Source organism: Etheostoma cragini, chromosome 6 (assembly GCF_013103735.1).
Source record: "Etheostoma cragini isolate CJK2018 chromosome 6, CSU_Ecrag_1.0, whole genome shotgun sequence".
In the NCBI taxonomy this organism is placed as follows: domain Eukaryota; kingdom Metazoa; phylum Chordata; class Actinopteri; order Perciformes; family Percidae; genus Etheostoma; species Etheostoma cragini.
Genome location: NC_048412.1, coordinates 25,061,117 through 25,078,134, shown reverse-complemented (window position 1 = coordinate 25,078,134; position 17,018 = coordinate 25,061,117). Strand labels below are relative to the sequence as shown.

The window sequence follows — 17,018 nt, the reverse complement described above, 5'->3', positions numbered from 1 at the left end:
AGAAGATTCTTTTTTTTTCTTTTTTTAATTTGGAACGGTCTCTTAGAACATGCTAAACTATTTACAACTCACATTCTGTCACCACGATCATACTGTTTATTTAAATAGTGATTAAATGATGACGGGGTCTTATTTGTCCAAGTAGCATCATTTTATTAAGTCAATTCAAGACTCAATAACTTATTTACTGATCATGAGGGGCAGTTATTTTACAGTATGTGTGACTTTCTGTGTCAAGTTGTTCAACGACATTCCGCTGTCAAAATACCCTGGTGACGGAATGCGAATAGCGTCTGTTGTATCCACGGCAACCACGACTCTCTAATACTGCACACCTGGATTGGTTAACAATTCAGTCAAACTGAGCATTGTTTTTACGTATTTGTTAAGGTTAAGGGCGTTAGATGTTTCAAGAATAAAACATCTATATCGCCTATATGCCCGACTAAGGGTATTTAATTAAGCACAAATCGTATTTCAGCCCATCAAAATCAACTTTCTACTGCTAGTTTGCGATGCTGGAAGAAGGGTAAGATATTTGACTTGTCTTTCTTTAACTACCAAACAAGGACACCTTAGTTTAACCGCTTCCTTTAGCCAAACATAAATAGTCTGGCTAGCTCTCTCCCAACAGAAGCTAGTGGTGGTGGAAGAAGTAGGCTACTCAGCTCGTGGATTCAAAATCTTACTTAGGGCCTACAAGTAAAAAGGCATCAAAATATAGGCTACTTATAGTACCAAAGTCAAAAGTGGGTTAACGTTACTTACCTTCGCAATGGCACATTTCAGAATAATTTCACTGGATTTATAATTAGTGAAGCATTCATGTGTATCACTTGATGCAGCTGGTTAAGGTGGAGCTCATTTCAATTACTTATTATTGCAGCTTAACCTATAATAATCTTTCAGATAGTTGATTTATATCTTACTATTAATAATCCAAGTATGCAACTACAGTTGTCAACTATATGTAGGCTAATAAAATAAAAAGTACAGTTTTTGCCTTCACAAGGTAGTATAGTAGAAAGTAGCATAACATGGAAATTACAAGTACCTTAACATTTTATTTAAATGGTGTACTTAAGTAAATGTACATAGTTACTTTCCACCACTGTTTAAATGTCCCTATGTTCCAAAATGTCTGAAGTTAAATCCCAGGTTACTTATGGGGAATGTTGACAATGGCCAATCCAGTAAAAAAAGGAGAAAAACGGCCTCTGAAATCCAGAGGAATCCAGAGCAAGTAAGCCAAGTTATGTCCTCCTCACAGTCATTTAATAGTCTGTTACATAATTTAAAATTATTTCCCATGATAAGATGAAAACAAATCGCCTGATAACGCCTGTTTTCTAGGGGCTCTCATGATCTCAGGAGGCTTCAGTCCCTGCTTGCCAAAAGCATTCCCAGACACGAGGTGAACAACAACAAGTGACGCCACTGAGGCAGAGTGTCTAGACATTTTGAAAATGATAACAAACCAGCTCATATTTCTCCTTAGGTATGTGTGTATATTGTAGTATGAGACTCCCTGTGTTGCAGGTGGCAGCGTTGAGTCACAGTAGAGCATGCAGCAGTGGAGCCAGCAAATCTCAAGGCCCGCATACTCCAAAAGATACCAACAGACAGAGGAGTGAAAGCGACATCACCAGTGAAGCCTCTGAACTGGAAAAATTCAGGTTTTTCTTCTTAAATAATTCCTCACCTATATTATACTGTATCATTACCTTCACCTTATACATATGCTACATCATAATTTACCATATTATGTTAAGTACCATTACTTGATCCTATCATCAGTCTGGTGTCACACTACTACCACTTTAAACACACCCGTCACTTTCCCTTTTGATTTTTTTCTTCAAATATATCTCATTATTTCTTTCTTTTACTTTGTTTATTCACCTGTATTGTGTCTTTATTTAATATATCTTGTGTCGGCGCAACAACCAAATTTCCCTGCTGGCAATGACTACAGGTTTTTTCTTATCTTAAAATTCAACTGAAACTTTTAAGACAAAACACACGGTAATAATGCAGCTATAGTTTAATTTTAGCCTTTTCCTTAACTTTTTTCCTTAAAAGTTAACATGTTCAGTACTTGTAAAATTTTTTCCCATACATTCACACACAAAAAGAAAAAGCAGCTGGGCCTCCTACTCTTGTAGCAAGCTGATTTTGTTGAGTGCATACAAGTGTGTATACGTATGTGGGGCTGGATTTTGTGTGATTTATTTCACTATTAGCGGAGATATAATTATAATACAACACAATAATTTCTTCTCTTTGAGAAATAAATATCTCAAATAGTTTTTGTTTTTTTTTCCTCAACAAAAGGAGCCAAATACTAAATGGTGTTTTACACTAGCAGCTGTTCAAGAACTTTACCCAAGTGAAATAATCTAAAACAGTTGTATTGAAATCCGGAACTATCTAATCAGAGAATAAATGACCAAGATTATGAATCTGGACAGACATTGGGTGCACATTTTCTGTACTTGATTTAGACAGATTTGGATGCATTTCGACTTGATAATCTAGCTCTACGTGTAAAATTGTCAAAAACTACAGATGTAAATGGATTGTGTTTTTCATAGCTGAGTATTCATTATAAGATTTCTTCCAAGAATCAAATACAGTTGGTGCAATTGTGAAGCTAATTATATATGTGTTAATTTTCAGCATCACATACAAAGATCAAAGATGTTTCACCAGCCACCCACTGCACAAACTCTTCTCTGACATCCTTGCGTCTTTGGTAAAGAACAGACTCTGCAGGTAAAATACCTTTGACATACTGCAGCTATTTTGCTCCTGTCTGACACAAGGTTTACTGACAATGCCCCCCCCCCCCCCTCTTTATAGTGAGTGGATTGACCATGCACTGCCTGAGTCTGTCCTAAGAGTTCTGATCTGCCTACGATTATTGATCAGAGATCCCTACCATCAGGTACAACTCATAAAATAAAACTATTATTTTTAGTGTTTGTTACGTATTGTATGAATATCCTAAATATGCCTTGTTCACCTGCTTTCTTTTAGAAAATCCTCCATCAACTCAAAGGCATCAATTTACTTGCCAGGGTAAATTCTCTCATAGATAATTCTCACCTGTTTTGGGATTAATCTTCACATATCTCATCATCTCTCATCCTCACTAATGCGCTATTTCTCTTTCAGTACATGGAGCATGTCACTGCCATGTACATATCTTGTGGTGAACAAGCGTTTGCTGTGCAGAAGCTGGTCACGATGACCTGTGAGTATTCTGAAGGAAAGATCAAGACACAATGTATGATAATGTGAGTCTTGTGTTCGTCCTCGTCAATGCTGGATGATTGCTCTGCAGACATGTTTCAGAAGCTGTCTGCCGTCGAAGATCAAAGGGTCTGGGTCATTGAGAGCGGCGCTCACAAGGTCAGTGATAAGACAAGGTCATCTTATCATCTTAATGTTTTTTGTCTCCTTCTGACCTTTTTTTCTAGCATCAGGCATAAAATTATACAACAAATATCATTTCAAATATAATGCAATTTGTAAAGAAGGAATTCATGCTCCCAAGAAAATGAACTGTTTCTTTTTTAGACACACTATGACCTTTCTTAGAGAAGACCACCTGGGCTGAAATATGAGATTTACATACAAGAGATATCTTATAATCTAATTGATGGAGTACAATACAATTTGTCAAAGTCATTGATCTTAAAACCCTTTAGTTTTTAACAATTTCTTTTGCAATGTAACCCACATAACAAACTTGACATTGTAAGCTCTATGGAAGCTGTAGGAGTACTAAGTGTCTGGATTGTGGTGTGCTCTATTCAACACTTGATACCATGGGTGATAGTGAATATTGCAGATTCCATGGTGCAAATATTTACCCTACGTATTCAAATGAAGCAGTTTAAACTCTAATGGAGATTCATAGCAAATATTTTACTTTGTGATATGTATGAACATTATGAGTCATGCTTTTGCTGAAGCATGAAGGATCTGTGAGTGTCTCTGCTCTCGTCTCATGTACTTCTCTCCAAAGGCCGTCCGGTTCTTAAATCTACACACATAATGACTCTGCACCCCATATTTCACATTCTATTGCATTTTATTAGTGTTTTTTACAATTCTGCCATATGTTTATTTTATAATTAATGTTGTCTGTTAAATGAATGTGTTATGTTACTAGTAGAGAAGCCCTTGGAAATGTATGTGTTAGGAATGGAAGATGGCTTGGCCTGTTGTATTGCTGCTTGTAGAATTCATCAAAACCCCATTGTACACCAAAATATCTTACGCAACGACCCCAAACCAGGAGGAAGACATTATACTTTTGTATACCAAAACGACATCATGACTTGGCGTAAACACACACTGTTCTAGAGATAAGCGCATAACACACGCAGACAGACAGTTGTTCCTGCAATTTATAGATAGATGAAGGGATGTGTGCAATATAGTTTCTTTAAAGCACAGCTGAGAGGGGCACCTGCAATATGTTGTGTTCATTGTAATGACAGTAAAGGCTTATCTTATCTTACTTTGTGGAAAAAAAGTTAAGTCTTTAAATTATACTACTTCTAGACACTGGTGAAGCTCCTGTCCACAACAGAAAGCAGCGTGTTGCTGGGGGCCCTGTTGGCACTCACCACTTTGGCTGAGAGGTAACCAAATACTTTATATAATGCATTCAGTACATTTAGATTTCATCTGTTGTAAGCCATTTTTCTTCTGCAGCCCTGAATGCAAGGAGGAGATTGGCAAGCTTCCCATAGTGGAGAACCTACTTGTAATACTGCAGGAATATGACCTTCTGTCAAAGAGGTAAGAAATCACTAAAGTGTTGATGTATTTGTCACAGTCAGATGAAATGTGCCTAAGTTGTGGGAAGTGCCCTTCCTTCATTTGTGCTATAAAAAAAACTAGACAAACAAATCAAGTTTCTGCATTTCATATATGCACATCTTGTATGTTTTCTTATTTAAAAATATACAGATACGTTGCTTTTGAAGGAATTGAACATAAGATACTTTGTAAACTGAATAAGAAACTAATAATCCCTAAATTTAAAGCAGCTAGAAAGCAATTAGAAGAATTTAAAACAACAGAAAAACATAGAAATAAGCAAGGCTAGATTGAACCTGCTGTGTCCTCCAGGATGAGTGCGGAGCTCCTGAGGCTCCTGTCCCCGGTGTGGCAGGTGAGGGACCAGCTGATGGAGCTGGAGGGTCTGCCTGTGCTGCTGAGCCTGCTGTATGGCCAGCACCTGAAGCTGCTGTGGAGCGTTGCCTGGGTCCTGGTCCAGCTCTGCCAGGATCCCGACACCAGGACGGAGATACGGAGCTGGGGCGGGGTGCAGCAGCTTCTCCGGCTGCTTGACAGGTTGTGAGACTACGCAATAAAGTTGGGGGACTCAAAAGAGATAGATTCAAAAAGAATTATGCAAATCAAACAACAGAGGCCAAGATACAGTATGCTAACTTTAAATCTCTAGTATATATTATATATAAATAATTTTGTCAAACGATGGATGCTAAATTTCTCATAATGCAACCTGATGGCATTTTTCATTAGATTCATTTGTTAATGCAGCTTTTGAGACATCAAATGTTTAGCAGAAAGTCTGCATTCCAAACTGAGGCATTGAAAGACATACACTTTTAAAATGCAGGCAAGGTCATACAAAAATAGGCTGTTGGTTCCATTATGGGAATTGTAGGAGTCAGTGATTTTGGAGCCTCTGCAGCATACATTTTGACCATTCTTTTGTAAATCTGTCTCATGGGTTGCCCAACTTTGTGGAATTACTCCCCTAAATGTTTGCAGTAGCTCAGATTATTTGTAAAGGGAAAACAATTCAGATTTTTTACTGCCCCACACTACAACATTTACCAGGATATGTCTGACGGATGTTTACTACTAGATGCTTTGATTTCTGGCCTTCAGTACCTTCAGTATTTTAACAACCAATGATGGGGGATGACAAGACATTTCAGTTTTAAAGCTTAGTTTTTTGGCAAAAAAAAGGTGTTATTTACATTTTTTGTTGACATACAATATAACTCTCACAGTGACCGGCAGTACGTCTCTGACCGCTCGTCCATCGAGACACTCTCCAGCGCTAACGCGGCCGGTCGGATCCAGAGAGAGCACATCAGAGAGAAGCTCAGCCCGCAGGAGAAGGTGGACAACACTATGGCCCTGCAGTCAGGTCAGGGACTGTAAAACGTACCACATTTTCTTTACGGTTTGTTTGAGATGTAGAAATCACCCGGTAAGAGTTTGCGCTGTTAAAACTGCAATGTAAGATGGTTAAAGAAAGGCCAGTGTGCTTACCACTGCACAGTAACAACCCAGAGGAGTCTTATCAGTTGCTTAGAATGTAAACAGCTTTTTCCTGAAGTGAGACATGAGTTACTGTATCTATGATTTTGGTGGAAATGATTGTAAAACAACACTATGAAATTAAACTAATTTGGGTAGAAGACAAACATTCAGTTATGTCTGTCCCCAGAAAAACCTTTACAATCTGAAGGTGTCAGTGTTTCCATTCTTTGGTCTTCCTTGGGTTTGGAGAGTGAGTTATTAATTTACAGCTGTTTATTGGACTGTCTGAGACTAAGATTGCATGCATATGTTCTTAAATCAAGCCATTTCCTTTTTAATCCCTGATCCAGCCTGCTGCACAGTTCTGACTGAGCTTAGTCTGGATGACACATCTGCTCACCACATTGTGCAGGTGAGAAAAAGGTCCTTAGACGAAGAGCAGAGCAGTTGAGAGGATTGGGCTGATTTAGTCCAACCTTGTATCAAATTTCTATACTGTATGTAAAACTTTGCGACAATTAAGTTTGACTTAAGTTCTTTTTGTAGGAAAATGGCGTCTATATAATCGCAAAGTTGATTTTACCTCAAAACTCTGGACCAAAGGTTACATCTTTGCAGGTATGTGGCATGCATATGTATTAAATTACATGATTATGTAGATGTAGATGTTGTTGCTTCCTGAAAATAACACAAGTAATTTGTACATTTCTTTGCATATCAGCAGTGCTATGCGTTTCGAACCCTTCGGTTTCTCTTTAGCGTGGAAAGAAACAGACATCTGTTTAAAAGGTGATGTACAACGTATCTATCAATCGTTTACACTTGGCTACTGATGGAAATCTGTTTTGGAGAAAAATCTCTTCTAATGTTCTCTAATGCTGTTATGTAATGTCTTATCCATTTCAGACTCTTTCCCACGGACCTCTTTGAGTTGTTTATTGATGTTGGACATTATGTGCGGGACCTCGCGGCCTACGAGGGACTGCAAACCAAAGTTTCACTTTACACTGTAAGAGAACAGCTTCTGAATGGATTCAGATGTTTATTAAGCTGGTTTTTGGCTGCAAAATAAAAATAAATATTACTTAAATTTGGGATGGATGAACCATGCAGATTGACGAGAGGGATTCTTTACCTTGCAAACCGATGGAGTTCTGTCTGTCTTGTAATGCAGGAAGAGGAACTGGACAATCTGAGAGAGAACATCGAGACTGTTGACCAGAACCGACCTCCCCTTAAAGTCATCAATGGTTACTCCGTACTGGAACATCTGGGCACCGGCGCCTTTGGAAGCGTCTTCAAGGTTTGACAAACCAGGGCTGGGCAATATATCAATATGATATCAACATTGATATATGAGACTAGATATTATATAGATATAGTCTTAAATTTTGGATATCTTAATATGACAAGTGTTGTCTTCATGATTGTACAGGCTGCATTACAGTAAATTGACATCATTTAAGTTTACCACAGTTTTCTAGCTGTTCTATTATTTGCCTTTACCCACTTAGTCATTATATCCACATTGCTGATGATTACTTATCAAAAATGTCATTGTTTAAATATTTTGTAAACGCGCCAATAGTCAATCCTACAAAATCACCACAATATTGACAATGATGTATTTGGTCAAAAAATATTGTGATATTTGATCTTTAAAACAGAAGAGTTTGTTTGGGTCAATTTAGCTTCTTTATGACCTCATTTAAGAGTGCTTCAGGTGGTTCGCATCAAGTGTTCTTGGTTCCAATAATTATGCTCAATGACAGGTCCGAAAGCAGAGTAGCCAGAACCTCCTGGCTCTGAAAGAGGTGAACCTTCATAAGCCAGCGTTTGGAAACGACAAGAAGTCCAGAGACAGTAACGTGGAGAAAATCATCTCTGAGCTGACGATCGTCAAAGAACAGGCACAAAGTTAACATTTTTAACCATTAAGAGTCAATTTTATTATACGTTATCTGAACAAGTTATGGTAACACTTTACCTGAAGGTATCTACACAGAGTGGCATGACACAGTCATGAAACATGAACCCTAACCCAACTTGTCCGGAAAAAGCCAAATGACACTTACTAAAAGAAGCGTTATGTCATAAATGTTATGACTTGTTTATAATGTTTATGACACGTTCATGACAGTGTCATGTCATTCTTATGTAGATACCTTTGAGCAAAGTGTAACCAAAGTTATATTTTTAGTTGTTTATATTTCTTCCTCTCTAGATGACACACCCAAACATTGTTAAATACTACAAGACATTTTTGGAAGGTGAGGATTCCTTATTGTTTTACCGGCCTTAACCCTAACTAACTAATAAGGAAGTAGTACAAAAATACTCAAATCTGTTTGTTTTAGATGACAAGCTGTACATCGTGATGGAGTTGATTGAGGGAGTGCCGCTGGCTGAACATTTGAACTCTCTCAAGGAGAAGCACCAGAAGTTCACAGAAGACAGAATTTGGAATGTATTCATACAGGTACAACTCTTGAATTTAACCTTCTTTGTGAAACAAATCTCCACTTTATTAAGTATTGATAGTATGGGGATAAAGATTTTCCTAAGACATGTCCCTAAAAAGATCAATTGCATTACATTCTACGTTTGTCGGAAAACGGTGGTGGAAGACTTATATATAGCGGAAAGTGTTAAATAGGATCTAGTTTAAAATGAAAAAATTGATGAAAGTCTACTTCAGCTCAGAGTGGAATGTATGACCACATCAAACAAACTAAAATTTGGAAACACTGAGGCACGAGACTGTTTGCTACATATTCCTGGTTTAGGAATTTCAGCCTGGCCTACAACAGCATGTTTGGTTAACAGCCTTAAAGCTTTAGTGCGTAACTTTTTGATGTTAATGAACGTCCGTTAAATTCAAGATGGTGAATTTAAGAAGATGGTGTCATTCGGCGACATTCAAACGCAGAAACTCGAGTGAAGATAATGGGCCTCCCCTGAAGAGCCCATCATGTTTTTGAATCCTCCTTGTCCTCATTGGCTACTGGCAACTGCGTGGAGGAGGAGGGGGGGAGGGCGAGGGGCAGTGCGCGGTCAAGGACGGCTTGTATCACGTGGACTCGCCGACAGTTGTCATTATTTAGAATTCCTCATTGTGGGAGCAACAAAAACAAAGCACTATAGCTTTAAATATAGTGTCAAATATTTCCATTAGTAGTGAACAGACATTTTTGTCTGAGTAGAAACATCTCCGTCTTTCCAAAGTCTTCAGAATTACTAAATCACTAACTGATCTGGATCTGCTCCATGTTCCCCCAGATGTGTCTGGCATTGAGGTACTTGCACAAGGAAAAGAGAATAGTCCACCGTGACCTCACTCCAAACAACATCATGCTGGGGGAAAAGGACAAAGTCACCATCAGTGAGTGTCAACAGTTTCTCTCTCTCCCCGTCTTGTCCTATTATAAACGTTAAACCTGTGTCTGTCTTCTGTTTTAAGCCGACTTTGGCCTCGCGAAGCAAAAACAGGAGAACAGCAAGCTAACGTCAGTGGTCGGCACCATCCTTTACTCCTGGTGAGGAAATTCCTTCTACAATTCCAGCAGTTAGATTAGATTACTTGGTTGTTTTGAAGGGGTCATTGAGGAGTTTTCATCAGGAATATTTCTCTCTCTTATTCTCACTGAATTCTAGATCTGTTGATCTGTTCACAAACAAATCAAGTTTCTGCAAGACTGAGCATCATAAATATAATTTAATCGGGGTTGATTGTATTGAGAGAGGCAGATATCTCAAAATCTGTCTAAATATAACTATCTGCGCTGCTAGATAACACTAGAAGAAGGTGAGAAAATGTGTTTTGGGTAAACCAACCCTTTAAGGAAGTATGGCAGAGCTGTTTTTATGATTTTACAGCCAATATAGCAGCTTAAGAGTGTTTATGGTGTGTGTGTGTGTGTGTGTGTTCTTGAGTGTAAGGACATATTCTGAAAGTTTAGACATGTTTTCTGGTCCTCACTTTGTCAATGAGCTGTTGTTTTAAGGTTGGTTAAGCAAATGCATTAGGAGTGTTCCTCATAAGGTAACACGTACAAACATTTGTGTGCCTGTTAGTCCAGAGGTGGTGAAGAACGAGCCGTACGGAGAGAGAGCTGACGTCTGGGCTTTGGGATGCATCCTCTACCAGATGGCTACTTTACAGCCTCCGTTCTACAGCAGTAACATGCTGTCGCTGGCCAGCAAGGTCACGGACACACACACACACACACACAAACACACACACACAAACACACACGGAGACACACACACTAACACGGAGACACACATACAAACACACTTATTGTTCGTATTATTCTGTGCTGGTAGATTGTCGAGGCTGTCTACGAGCCGATTGAAGAAGGAGCTTTCTCAGAGAGAGTCACAGACATGATCAGATGGTAAGACTTTTACACATTTATACAAAGGATATTTCAAATAAAATAAAAATAGTCAGTAGTTAAACTGTATTCTTAAAGTCAAAACTTTAGTGTACGTTGGACAGTAGCCTCAGCAGCATTACACATTACTGGCAATCATTTTGACCCATTGGTGATACACAGGCTTTTGTTGGCATTGATTTGAATTCACAAGTTAATTTATTAGTTTAGAATGACTATTAAAAAAAATCCAGTTCAAATAATTAACTGGCATACTTGTTTGTGACATATGTTTGATTATTTTTGTGTTTTCATTGTTAAAGATTAAAAGTAATTCTGTAATAAAGTTCTTCTAATGTATTCATATTTTACTCTTTTATGGGATGTCCTGTCCAGGTGTTTAAATCCAGATGCTGACCAGCGGCCGGACATTGTGGCCGTCAGCTCCAGGATATCCGACCTCATGATGAGGCTGATGGATGGCCTCTACACTTCCCAGAATGCACTGGAAAGAAGAGCAGAGAGAGACAGGAAACGAGCGCAGAAGTACTTCCTGGAGAAGCACAACAGTAGAACGGACTGCTGTCTCACAAACCTGCCTCAGGTGAAATGGATGTTGAAAATTAAAAAGGATAACTAAGAACCTCTCTAGTAGTTTGGGATGGTTGGTAAATAATCAATTTTTGGTATGTTCTGCAGGATTATAAAAAAATACATGCTGCACATTTGCAGGAAAAATCCTTAATGAAGACTGAATCTCAGACAGCAGGTTCTTCTGCAGCCTGCACTTCACACTACAGCGAGCATAATATCAGTCAAGGTGACTGGGTTTCATATCATACTTGACAGAATTTAACAGACTGAGAAAGATATGGACTCAAAAATGATTATGTGTTCTTTAGATGATGCCTCAGATGGTGATGTTGAACCATGCACTTCCAACATCAACACCACTGTCTCTACAGGAAAACACTACGGTTAGTTACTGGTCATGTTCATCACGAGGTTGGGTAGCAGTTTTTACTTAGGGATTTGAACCAACAGTTTTGCAGTAACGTGGACGGTCTTTTACAGCTCTTAAGTGTCTATTAAGTTTTTATTCGCCAGATTAGTTGATTCACTGTTCGATTTGATCTTTTGGCTTGTTTTGTGTTGATCAAAGGGTTAAAGTCCAGTGCTCGTTTTACACCTGACCACATTCAGTCTGGGTAAGTGAAAAATCTCACATTACCTATTCCGGTATGGTCAGTGGGAAATTCATACTGTATCCTCATTTAGTCACCTAAAAACAGCTATCTGTAAATGGAGGCTGCTGTTTTTTGATGCACCAATACTCAGATAAAAACAGTTCACTCATCTGTATAATTTCTTGACTTGCTTTTTCGATTTTCCTCTCATCCCAGTGGGGATTCTACTGCTGCAAAGAAACCAAGACCAGGTACATTTTCAACCTGATGGGAATGCATAACACATAACCCAAAGAGTAGGCATTCTAAAAGTCTCTTTTAAACTGTGTCTGTCCTGTTATTTGGCCTGTTTGTTTTCACTCTCATCTCAGTGTCAGCAGGGATCTGTGTCTCCCAGAAGAAGGTTCGGCAGATTGATGATCCCATTCAGAGGCTCCTCGTGCAGTTGCACAAAATTATTTACATCACTCAGGTACAGTAATACAACAAATTATTGTTATATCTTATCAAATTCTGCCGGATGTCCCTAATTTTTGGCGTGCTAAACTCCGCTGGCTTTCTGAGGACTATGGTTACCTGCTCCTCAGATCTCTGCAGGGTAAATCCAGACAGCTAGCTATCTGTCCAGTCTGAGATTTAATGTTGCACGACTAAACAACTTGTGAACGTACACGATCCATTAAAACAAGTTCCTTCCCGCGGCTATTTTGCAGCGGCTCTGTGTGGCGCCCAGCACCATCCAAGATGATTGTGATTGGTTAAAAGAAATGCCAATAAACCAGAGCACGCTTTCCTCCCATCCCGGAATGCTGTTTGGCCAAGCCAGGCCTTCCTCCGCAGCGCTGTGGAGGAAGGCCTGGCAATGCGAGACTAGTCCATATAGAGTGAAGAATTGAACTCTAAGAGGCTCAATCTTATGGAAAGGGTTTTGGACTGTTGGCTCATAAATTCTTTACAAATTCATCAAAAACTTAGCCAACAACCTGCAAAACAGGCTGTTTTTCAGCCTTACTTTAGGTTTGATACTTGAATATAAATAAGAAATGTCTTTGAAATCTTTGTCTTTTTTTTTTTTTAAATCTCCAGCTTCCACCAACTCCGAACCACAACATCAAACGACGGATCATTGAAAGATTTAAAAAGTCTCTTTTCCACTTCGGGAGCGATCCATACATCCTCAAAGTGGAGCTCAGCAAGGTTTGTACGGTCAATTGACATTCCTAACAACCAACATTCCAAAACCCAAAGATGTACCGTGATAGAAAAGCTTTAAAAGGTGCCCTGCCACACGTATTTTATTACTTTGTGGTAATGCCTGAAGTTCCACCATGGACTAATATTTTTTTGTGTGGAAAAAATGCCTTGGTTATTTTGTTTCAAGGCATTCTAGTGTAGTATAGAAAGCCTGCAGGAACACTCAGCTTGATTTGTGCCAGCTCTCATTAATATTCAACAAGCTAAGCTGACTCTGATTGGCTAACAACTAATCCACGAGAGCCTGGTTACCCAGCATAACTGGGCGAGCTCATGAATAGTAATGAGCTCAGGCAGCAAGACATCAGACTGACCATCTTCTGTAATTGGCCTGATTTCTCCGCTTATTTCTTTTCAGCGGCTAGAGCTGAGATATTTTAAAAAAAAAAGTTATAAATGTAAGAGTGGGTGTTTTTTTTATTCTTAAATTATCCTCCCTTGTCAGATTTATTGCAATGTTGAATATTAGAGAAAAAAAAGGGTATTAACAGTTAAACTGGGGCTCCTCTTTTAGTCACCAATGATGAAATAAACCAGTGCTCTTACATTGGGCTAGTTTGAGAGATTGGTGAAGATTGTTGAGGATCTCCTTTCCGTTTCCCTGTAGCTCCTCCACTCCTCTCCAGAGCTGCTGGAGTTAGGCTCAACCAGTTCAGACTGGTGGCCTCTGGCCCACCACTTGACAGCAGACACTGCCGACAGCACGGGTAAGACTGTGTCACAGCTTCAAACACTAAACACTGCAGGCGCTTAGGCAGATCTCCTCCTGCACAAACTCAAAAGTGCATTTTGGTGCCTTCTGATCTTTTCATTTATTCCCTGCTTCTGACAGGTGATGACAATCTCAAAGATGGAGTCACATATCAGCAAATGCAGGTCAGTTCTTTGAAAAGGCAATCTGGATTTTCATGGTTTTGGAAAAATCAAGCCATTAGCAGATGTTCATGATTTAACACGATTGATGATTTAAAATATAGATTGTCAGTGAAGGGAATTACGCCTGTTCACTTTCTAGCTGACAGGTAATAGAAGATCAACACCACGATCATCCATTGATATTAACATCCAGGTGACTTTGGCTTAGAACAAAGACTGTAAGCGGTGGAAAACGGCAAGTCACTGCTAACAAATAGTCCCGGCACACAACCGTTGCAAAACCACTACACTTTGACAAGCTAAAGTGAGCTTCAGATTTGGATTATTACCTTTGGAAAGCAAGAGGCTAAATGTTTTCCTCAGTTTTCACTCTTTATGCTAAGCTAAGACGTGACTGCATCTTCAAATTTAAAGGAGTATTCCGGCCAATTTTAACATTAATCTTGATCTCTGCAAATATGTGTGGTTTTGATTGATAAAAAAAAAGAAGACCCAAATCGGTGCAGGCAATATTAAGGATCTGCAGCTACACCTAAATATAATCCTAACCCCTAACCCAGTTAAAATCTTTGTGCAACATGAACATGACAACAATGTGTTTTCAACTCAGACATTGTTAAATTCACCTACCCGGTCTCTTATCCTGCCGGTAGCTAGCTCGCCGTGACGTTCAGCCAGTCTTTTGGGAAAATGATCACGCAGCAGTGCCGTGTGTATTTGTAGGTCATCCATTTTGTGTGGGATCGATCTGATGTGAATAGGACAACTGCCTTTTTTAGCTCAGGGGAAGCTCGTACACGTAGCTGCAGATACTCTACTGCCTGCACCAATTCAGTTTTTATTCCCCCCCCAATTGAAAGTACACGCATATTTATAGCGATCAAGATTAACGTTAAAAATTGGCCAGAATTCTCCTTTAACTTACAATGAAAGGGGTATTAATCTTCTCATCTCTCAGCAAATAGTGAAAACGCACAAACTACTTTAAAACGTCAAACTATTCCTTCCATTTAAATATTTTTTAAATGTAAAATATATTATATGTAAGAGCAGATGTTAACTTTGGTTTCTCCTGCTGAAGCTAGTTTCTAATTTTGGAACAAAATTCTTTCATTTCCACTTCACGTTAGTCTGCCAGAACGGGATTTCCTGTACCAATGTTCCTTGTTTTTATAGGGGATCATAGAGGAGCTGCTGGAGGAGAACAGCTACTATAAAGCACCACACCAGGTGACATTTTACCACTCTGACAAAAGGCCTGAACTTTAGTCTTTACTTTAGAGTAAAAGCTGTAAAACAGTTGTGATCAGTTTTAAGATCTAACAATGCAACTGAAATAATTTAATTTTTCTTAGTTGTGTGTTAATGCTTTTTAAAATGTGGTACAAAGCATTAGAATTATTGGACTGACTGCTGTGAATGAAAGCTGGATTACTGTATGGTAAAATGTAAGATTCTAATTGATTGTCTTAAAATATAAACATTTATTTTCCACAGGCAAAGCAAATCATTTCCTGATTTCAGTCAATTAAAATGACCTATGGGTTAGATCACAATCTTTGACGTTTTGTTTTAATTACAGGAGAGCAGAGAAAAGAAATGAGCAAGAAAACAAGTGACTATGAGCCACATTCATCATCAGATGTCAAACAGCTGGAAAAACTCAATTTATACCATTTGCATCAGAGTTTACACAAATACTGTACATGTTCTTGAAATGTATTCACTTTAATTGAATCTTAATACCCATGTATAATTATTTTTACATAAAACTTAAACAATGCAAAGTGAACAAAACTTCTGGGCCCTTAAAACTATTTTGTGATGAAATGTTTTTAAAAATTACAAACGATACACTGAGAAATGAGAACGTGTCCTAGGACCAAAGAAAAGAAAAAAAAAAAAAAACTGGAACGACGGGAAGGAGCGGGGCACTTTTAATTGAAAACTTTAAATCACAATCATTGATTGTGGTGATCATTTCCCCAGGGACCCAAATATTTGGTCTATAAATAGTGAAAGATGTCCGTCAGTCTCCTGAAGCCCAACAATAATGGATGTTGGTTTCCTACTGTATGTAACGAAGGGTAAACCTTTGTTCAGCCCATGAGATCCTTCTCTAAATCAAAGTGAACTGGCCCGTGACTTGCAAAAACACACACAGAACCACTTTAACGGCAACACTATCCAGAGATCTCAAAAAAAAATTAAAAAAATAGAATTATCTGTGGAGCTCGGGCACCGTTTGTTTTTTCAGGTTTATCTGTTTGTGGCATGTTAACGTCTCAGGACCAGACTCAGCAGTTTGAGGTTCGGCCTGTTTTAACAGGACTGCATGTCACAGAATGGGTTTCAAATGGCCGCGAGCCAAAGCTGCAAAGTTACAGTTTGTCAAGGAGCCAATAAGAAACTAAACCTCCACCTTAACTCAACATTCATGTCTAATCAGATCTCAACGCCTGACTGCAGCTCTGGCAGACAGTGAAAAACCGGTAAAATGTTTTGATTTGGAATTAACACGCTCTCTGAAGTACTGTTATTTCCAATGTGAGTAACATCTAAAATATACTTTTTGTATGTAATTCACTCGTTTTGAAGAGTGGAGGGAACACTATGCACTTTGAATAAAGGGATTTGTCAGTATAATCTTTAAAAAAAAAGGGATCTTTCAGTATAATCTGTATGTAGTAAAATATGAAATAAACTATTTAATGTCCAACTTTCCAGTGTTCAACTTTGATGATTTATCATTTTAATATAAAGTTCAAGCATTTTGTCCTCATTTGCTGTAAAGAAATGCAACTTAAAAGTAATAAGAATGTAAATTACTCCTTTACAAGTAAATCTAAAAATGGGGGGCTGAACCAACAAAGGCACACAAGCTGAAGGCTTGTAAAATGACTATTGGGAGAGGAAAGTTTTGACTTTGTTTTATATTTTACTTACATAAAATATATATATACTTTCTCCAATCTTTTCTTTTGTGTGTGAAAGGTTAGATAATGCT

At 38.5% G+C, this 17,018-nt stretch overlaps 1 protein-coding gene across 4 annotated transcripts; it reads left to right on the top strand.

The window, feature by feature from the left end:
* The first annotated feature begins 233 nt into the window (after positions 1-233).
* On the top strand, positions 234-16,636 carry nek10 (NIMA-related kinase 10). Of its 4 annotated transcripts, XM_034873510.1 has the most exons (37): positions 235-529; positions 790-854; positions 1,148-1,243; positions 1,354-1,414; positions 1,540-1,676; positions 2,680-2,775; positions 2,863-2,947; positions 3,040-3,081; positions 3,178-3,256; positions 3,347-3,414; positions 4,576-4,655; positions 4,729-4,815; positions 5,149-5,373; positions 6,063-6,202; positions 6,669-6,730; positions 6,865-6,936; positions 7,043-7,107; positions 7,225-7,327; positions 7,493-7,621; positions 8,091-8,228; positions 8,543-8,588; positions 8,676-8,797; positions 9,598-9,700; positions 9,779-9,854; positions 10,393-10,522; positions 10,645-10,715; positions 11,091-11,298; positions 11,427-11,514; positions 11,597-11,671; positions 11,857-11,902; positions 12,098-12,132; positions 12,253-12,353; positions 12,968-13,078; positions 13,743-13,842; positions 13,968-14,011; positions 15,188-15,241; positions 15,594-16,636. In XM_034873510.1, the coding sequence occupies exons 3-37, from the start codon at positions 1,173-1,175 to the stop codon at positions 15,612-15,614; spliced, it is 3,171 nt and encodes a 1,056-aa protein (XP_034729401.1). In that variant the 5' UTR covers positions 235-529; positions 790-854; positions 1,148-1,172; the 3' UTR covers positions 15,615-16,636. The 4 variants fall into 4 exon arrangements, with proteins under 4 accessions (XP_034729404.1, XP_034729401.1, XP_034729400.1 ...); XM_034873509.1 differs by lacking the exon at positions 790-854; XM_034873511.1 differs by lacking the exons at positions 235-529; positions 790-854; positions 1,148-1,243; positions 1,354-1,414; positions 1,540-1,676 and adding an exon at positions 1,485-1,498.
* Positions 16,637-17,018: the final 382 nt, after the last annotated feature.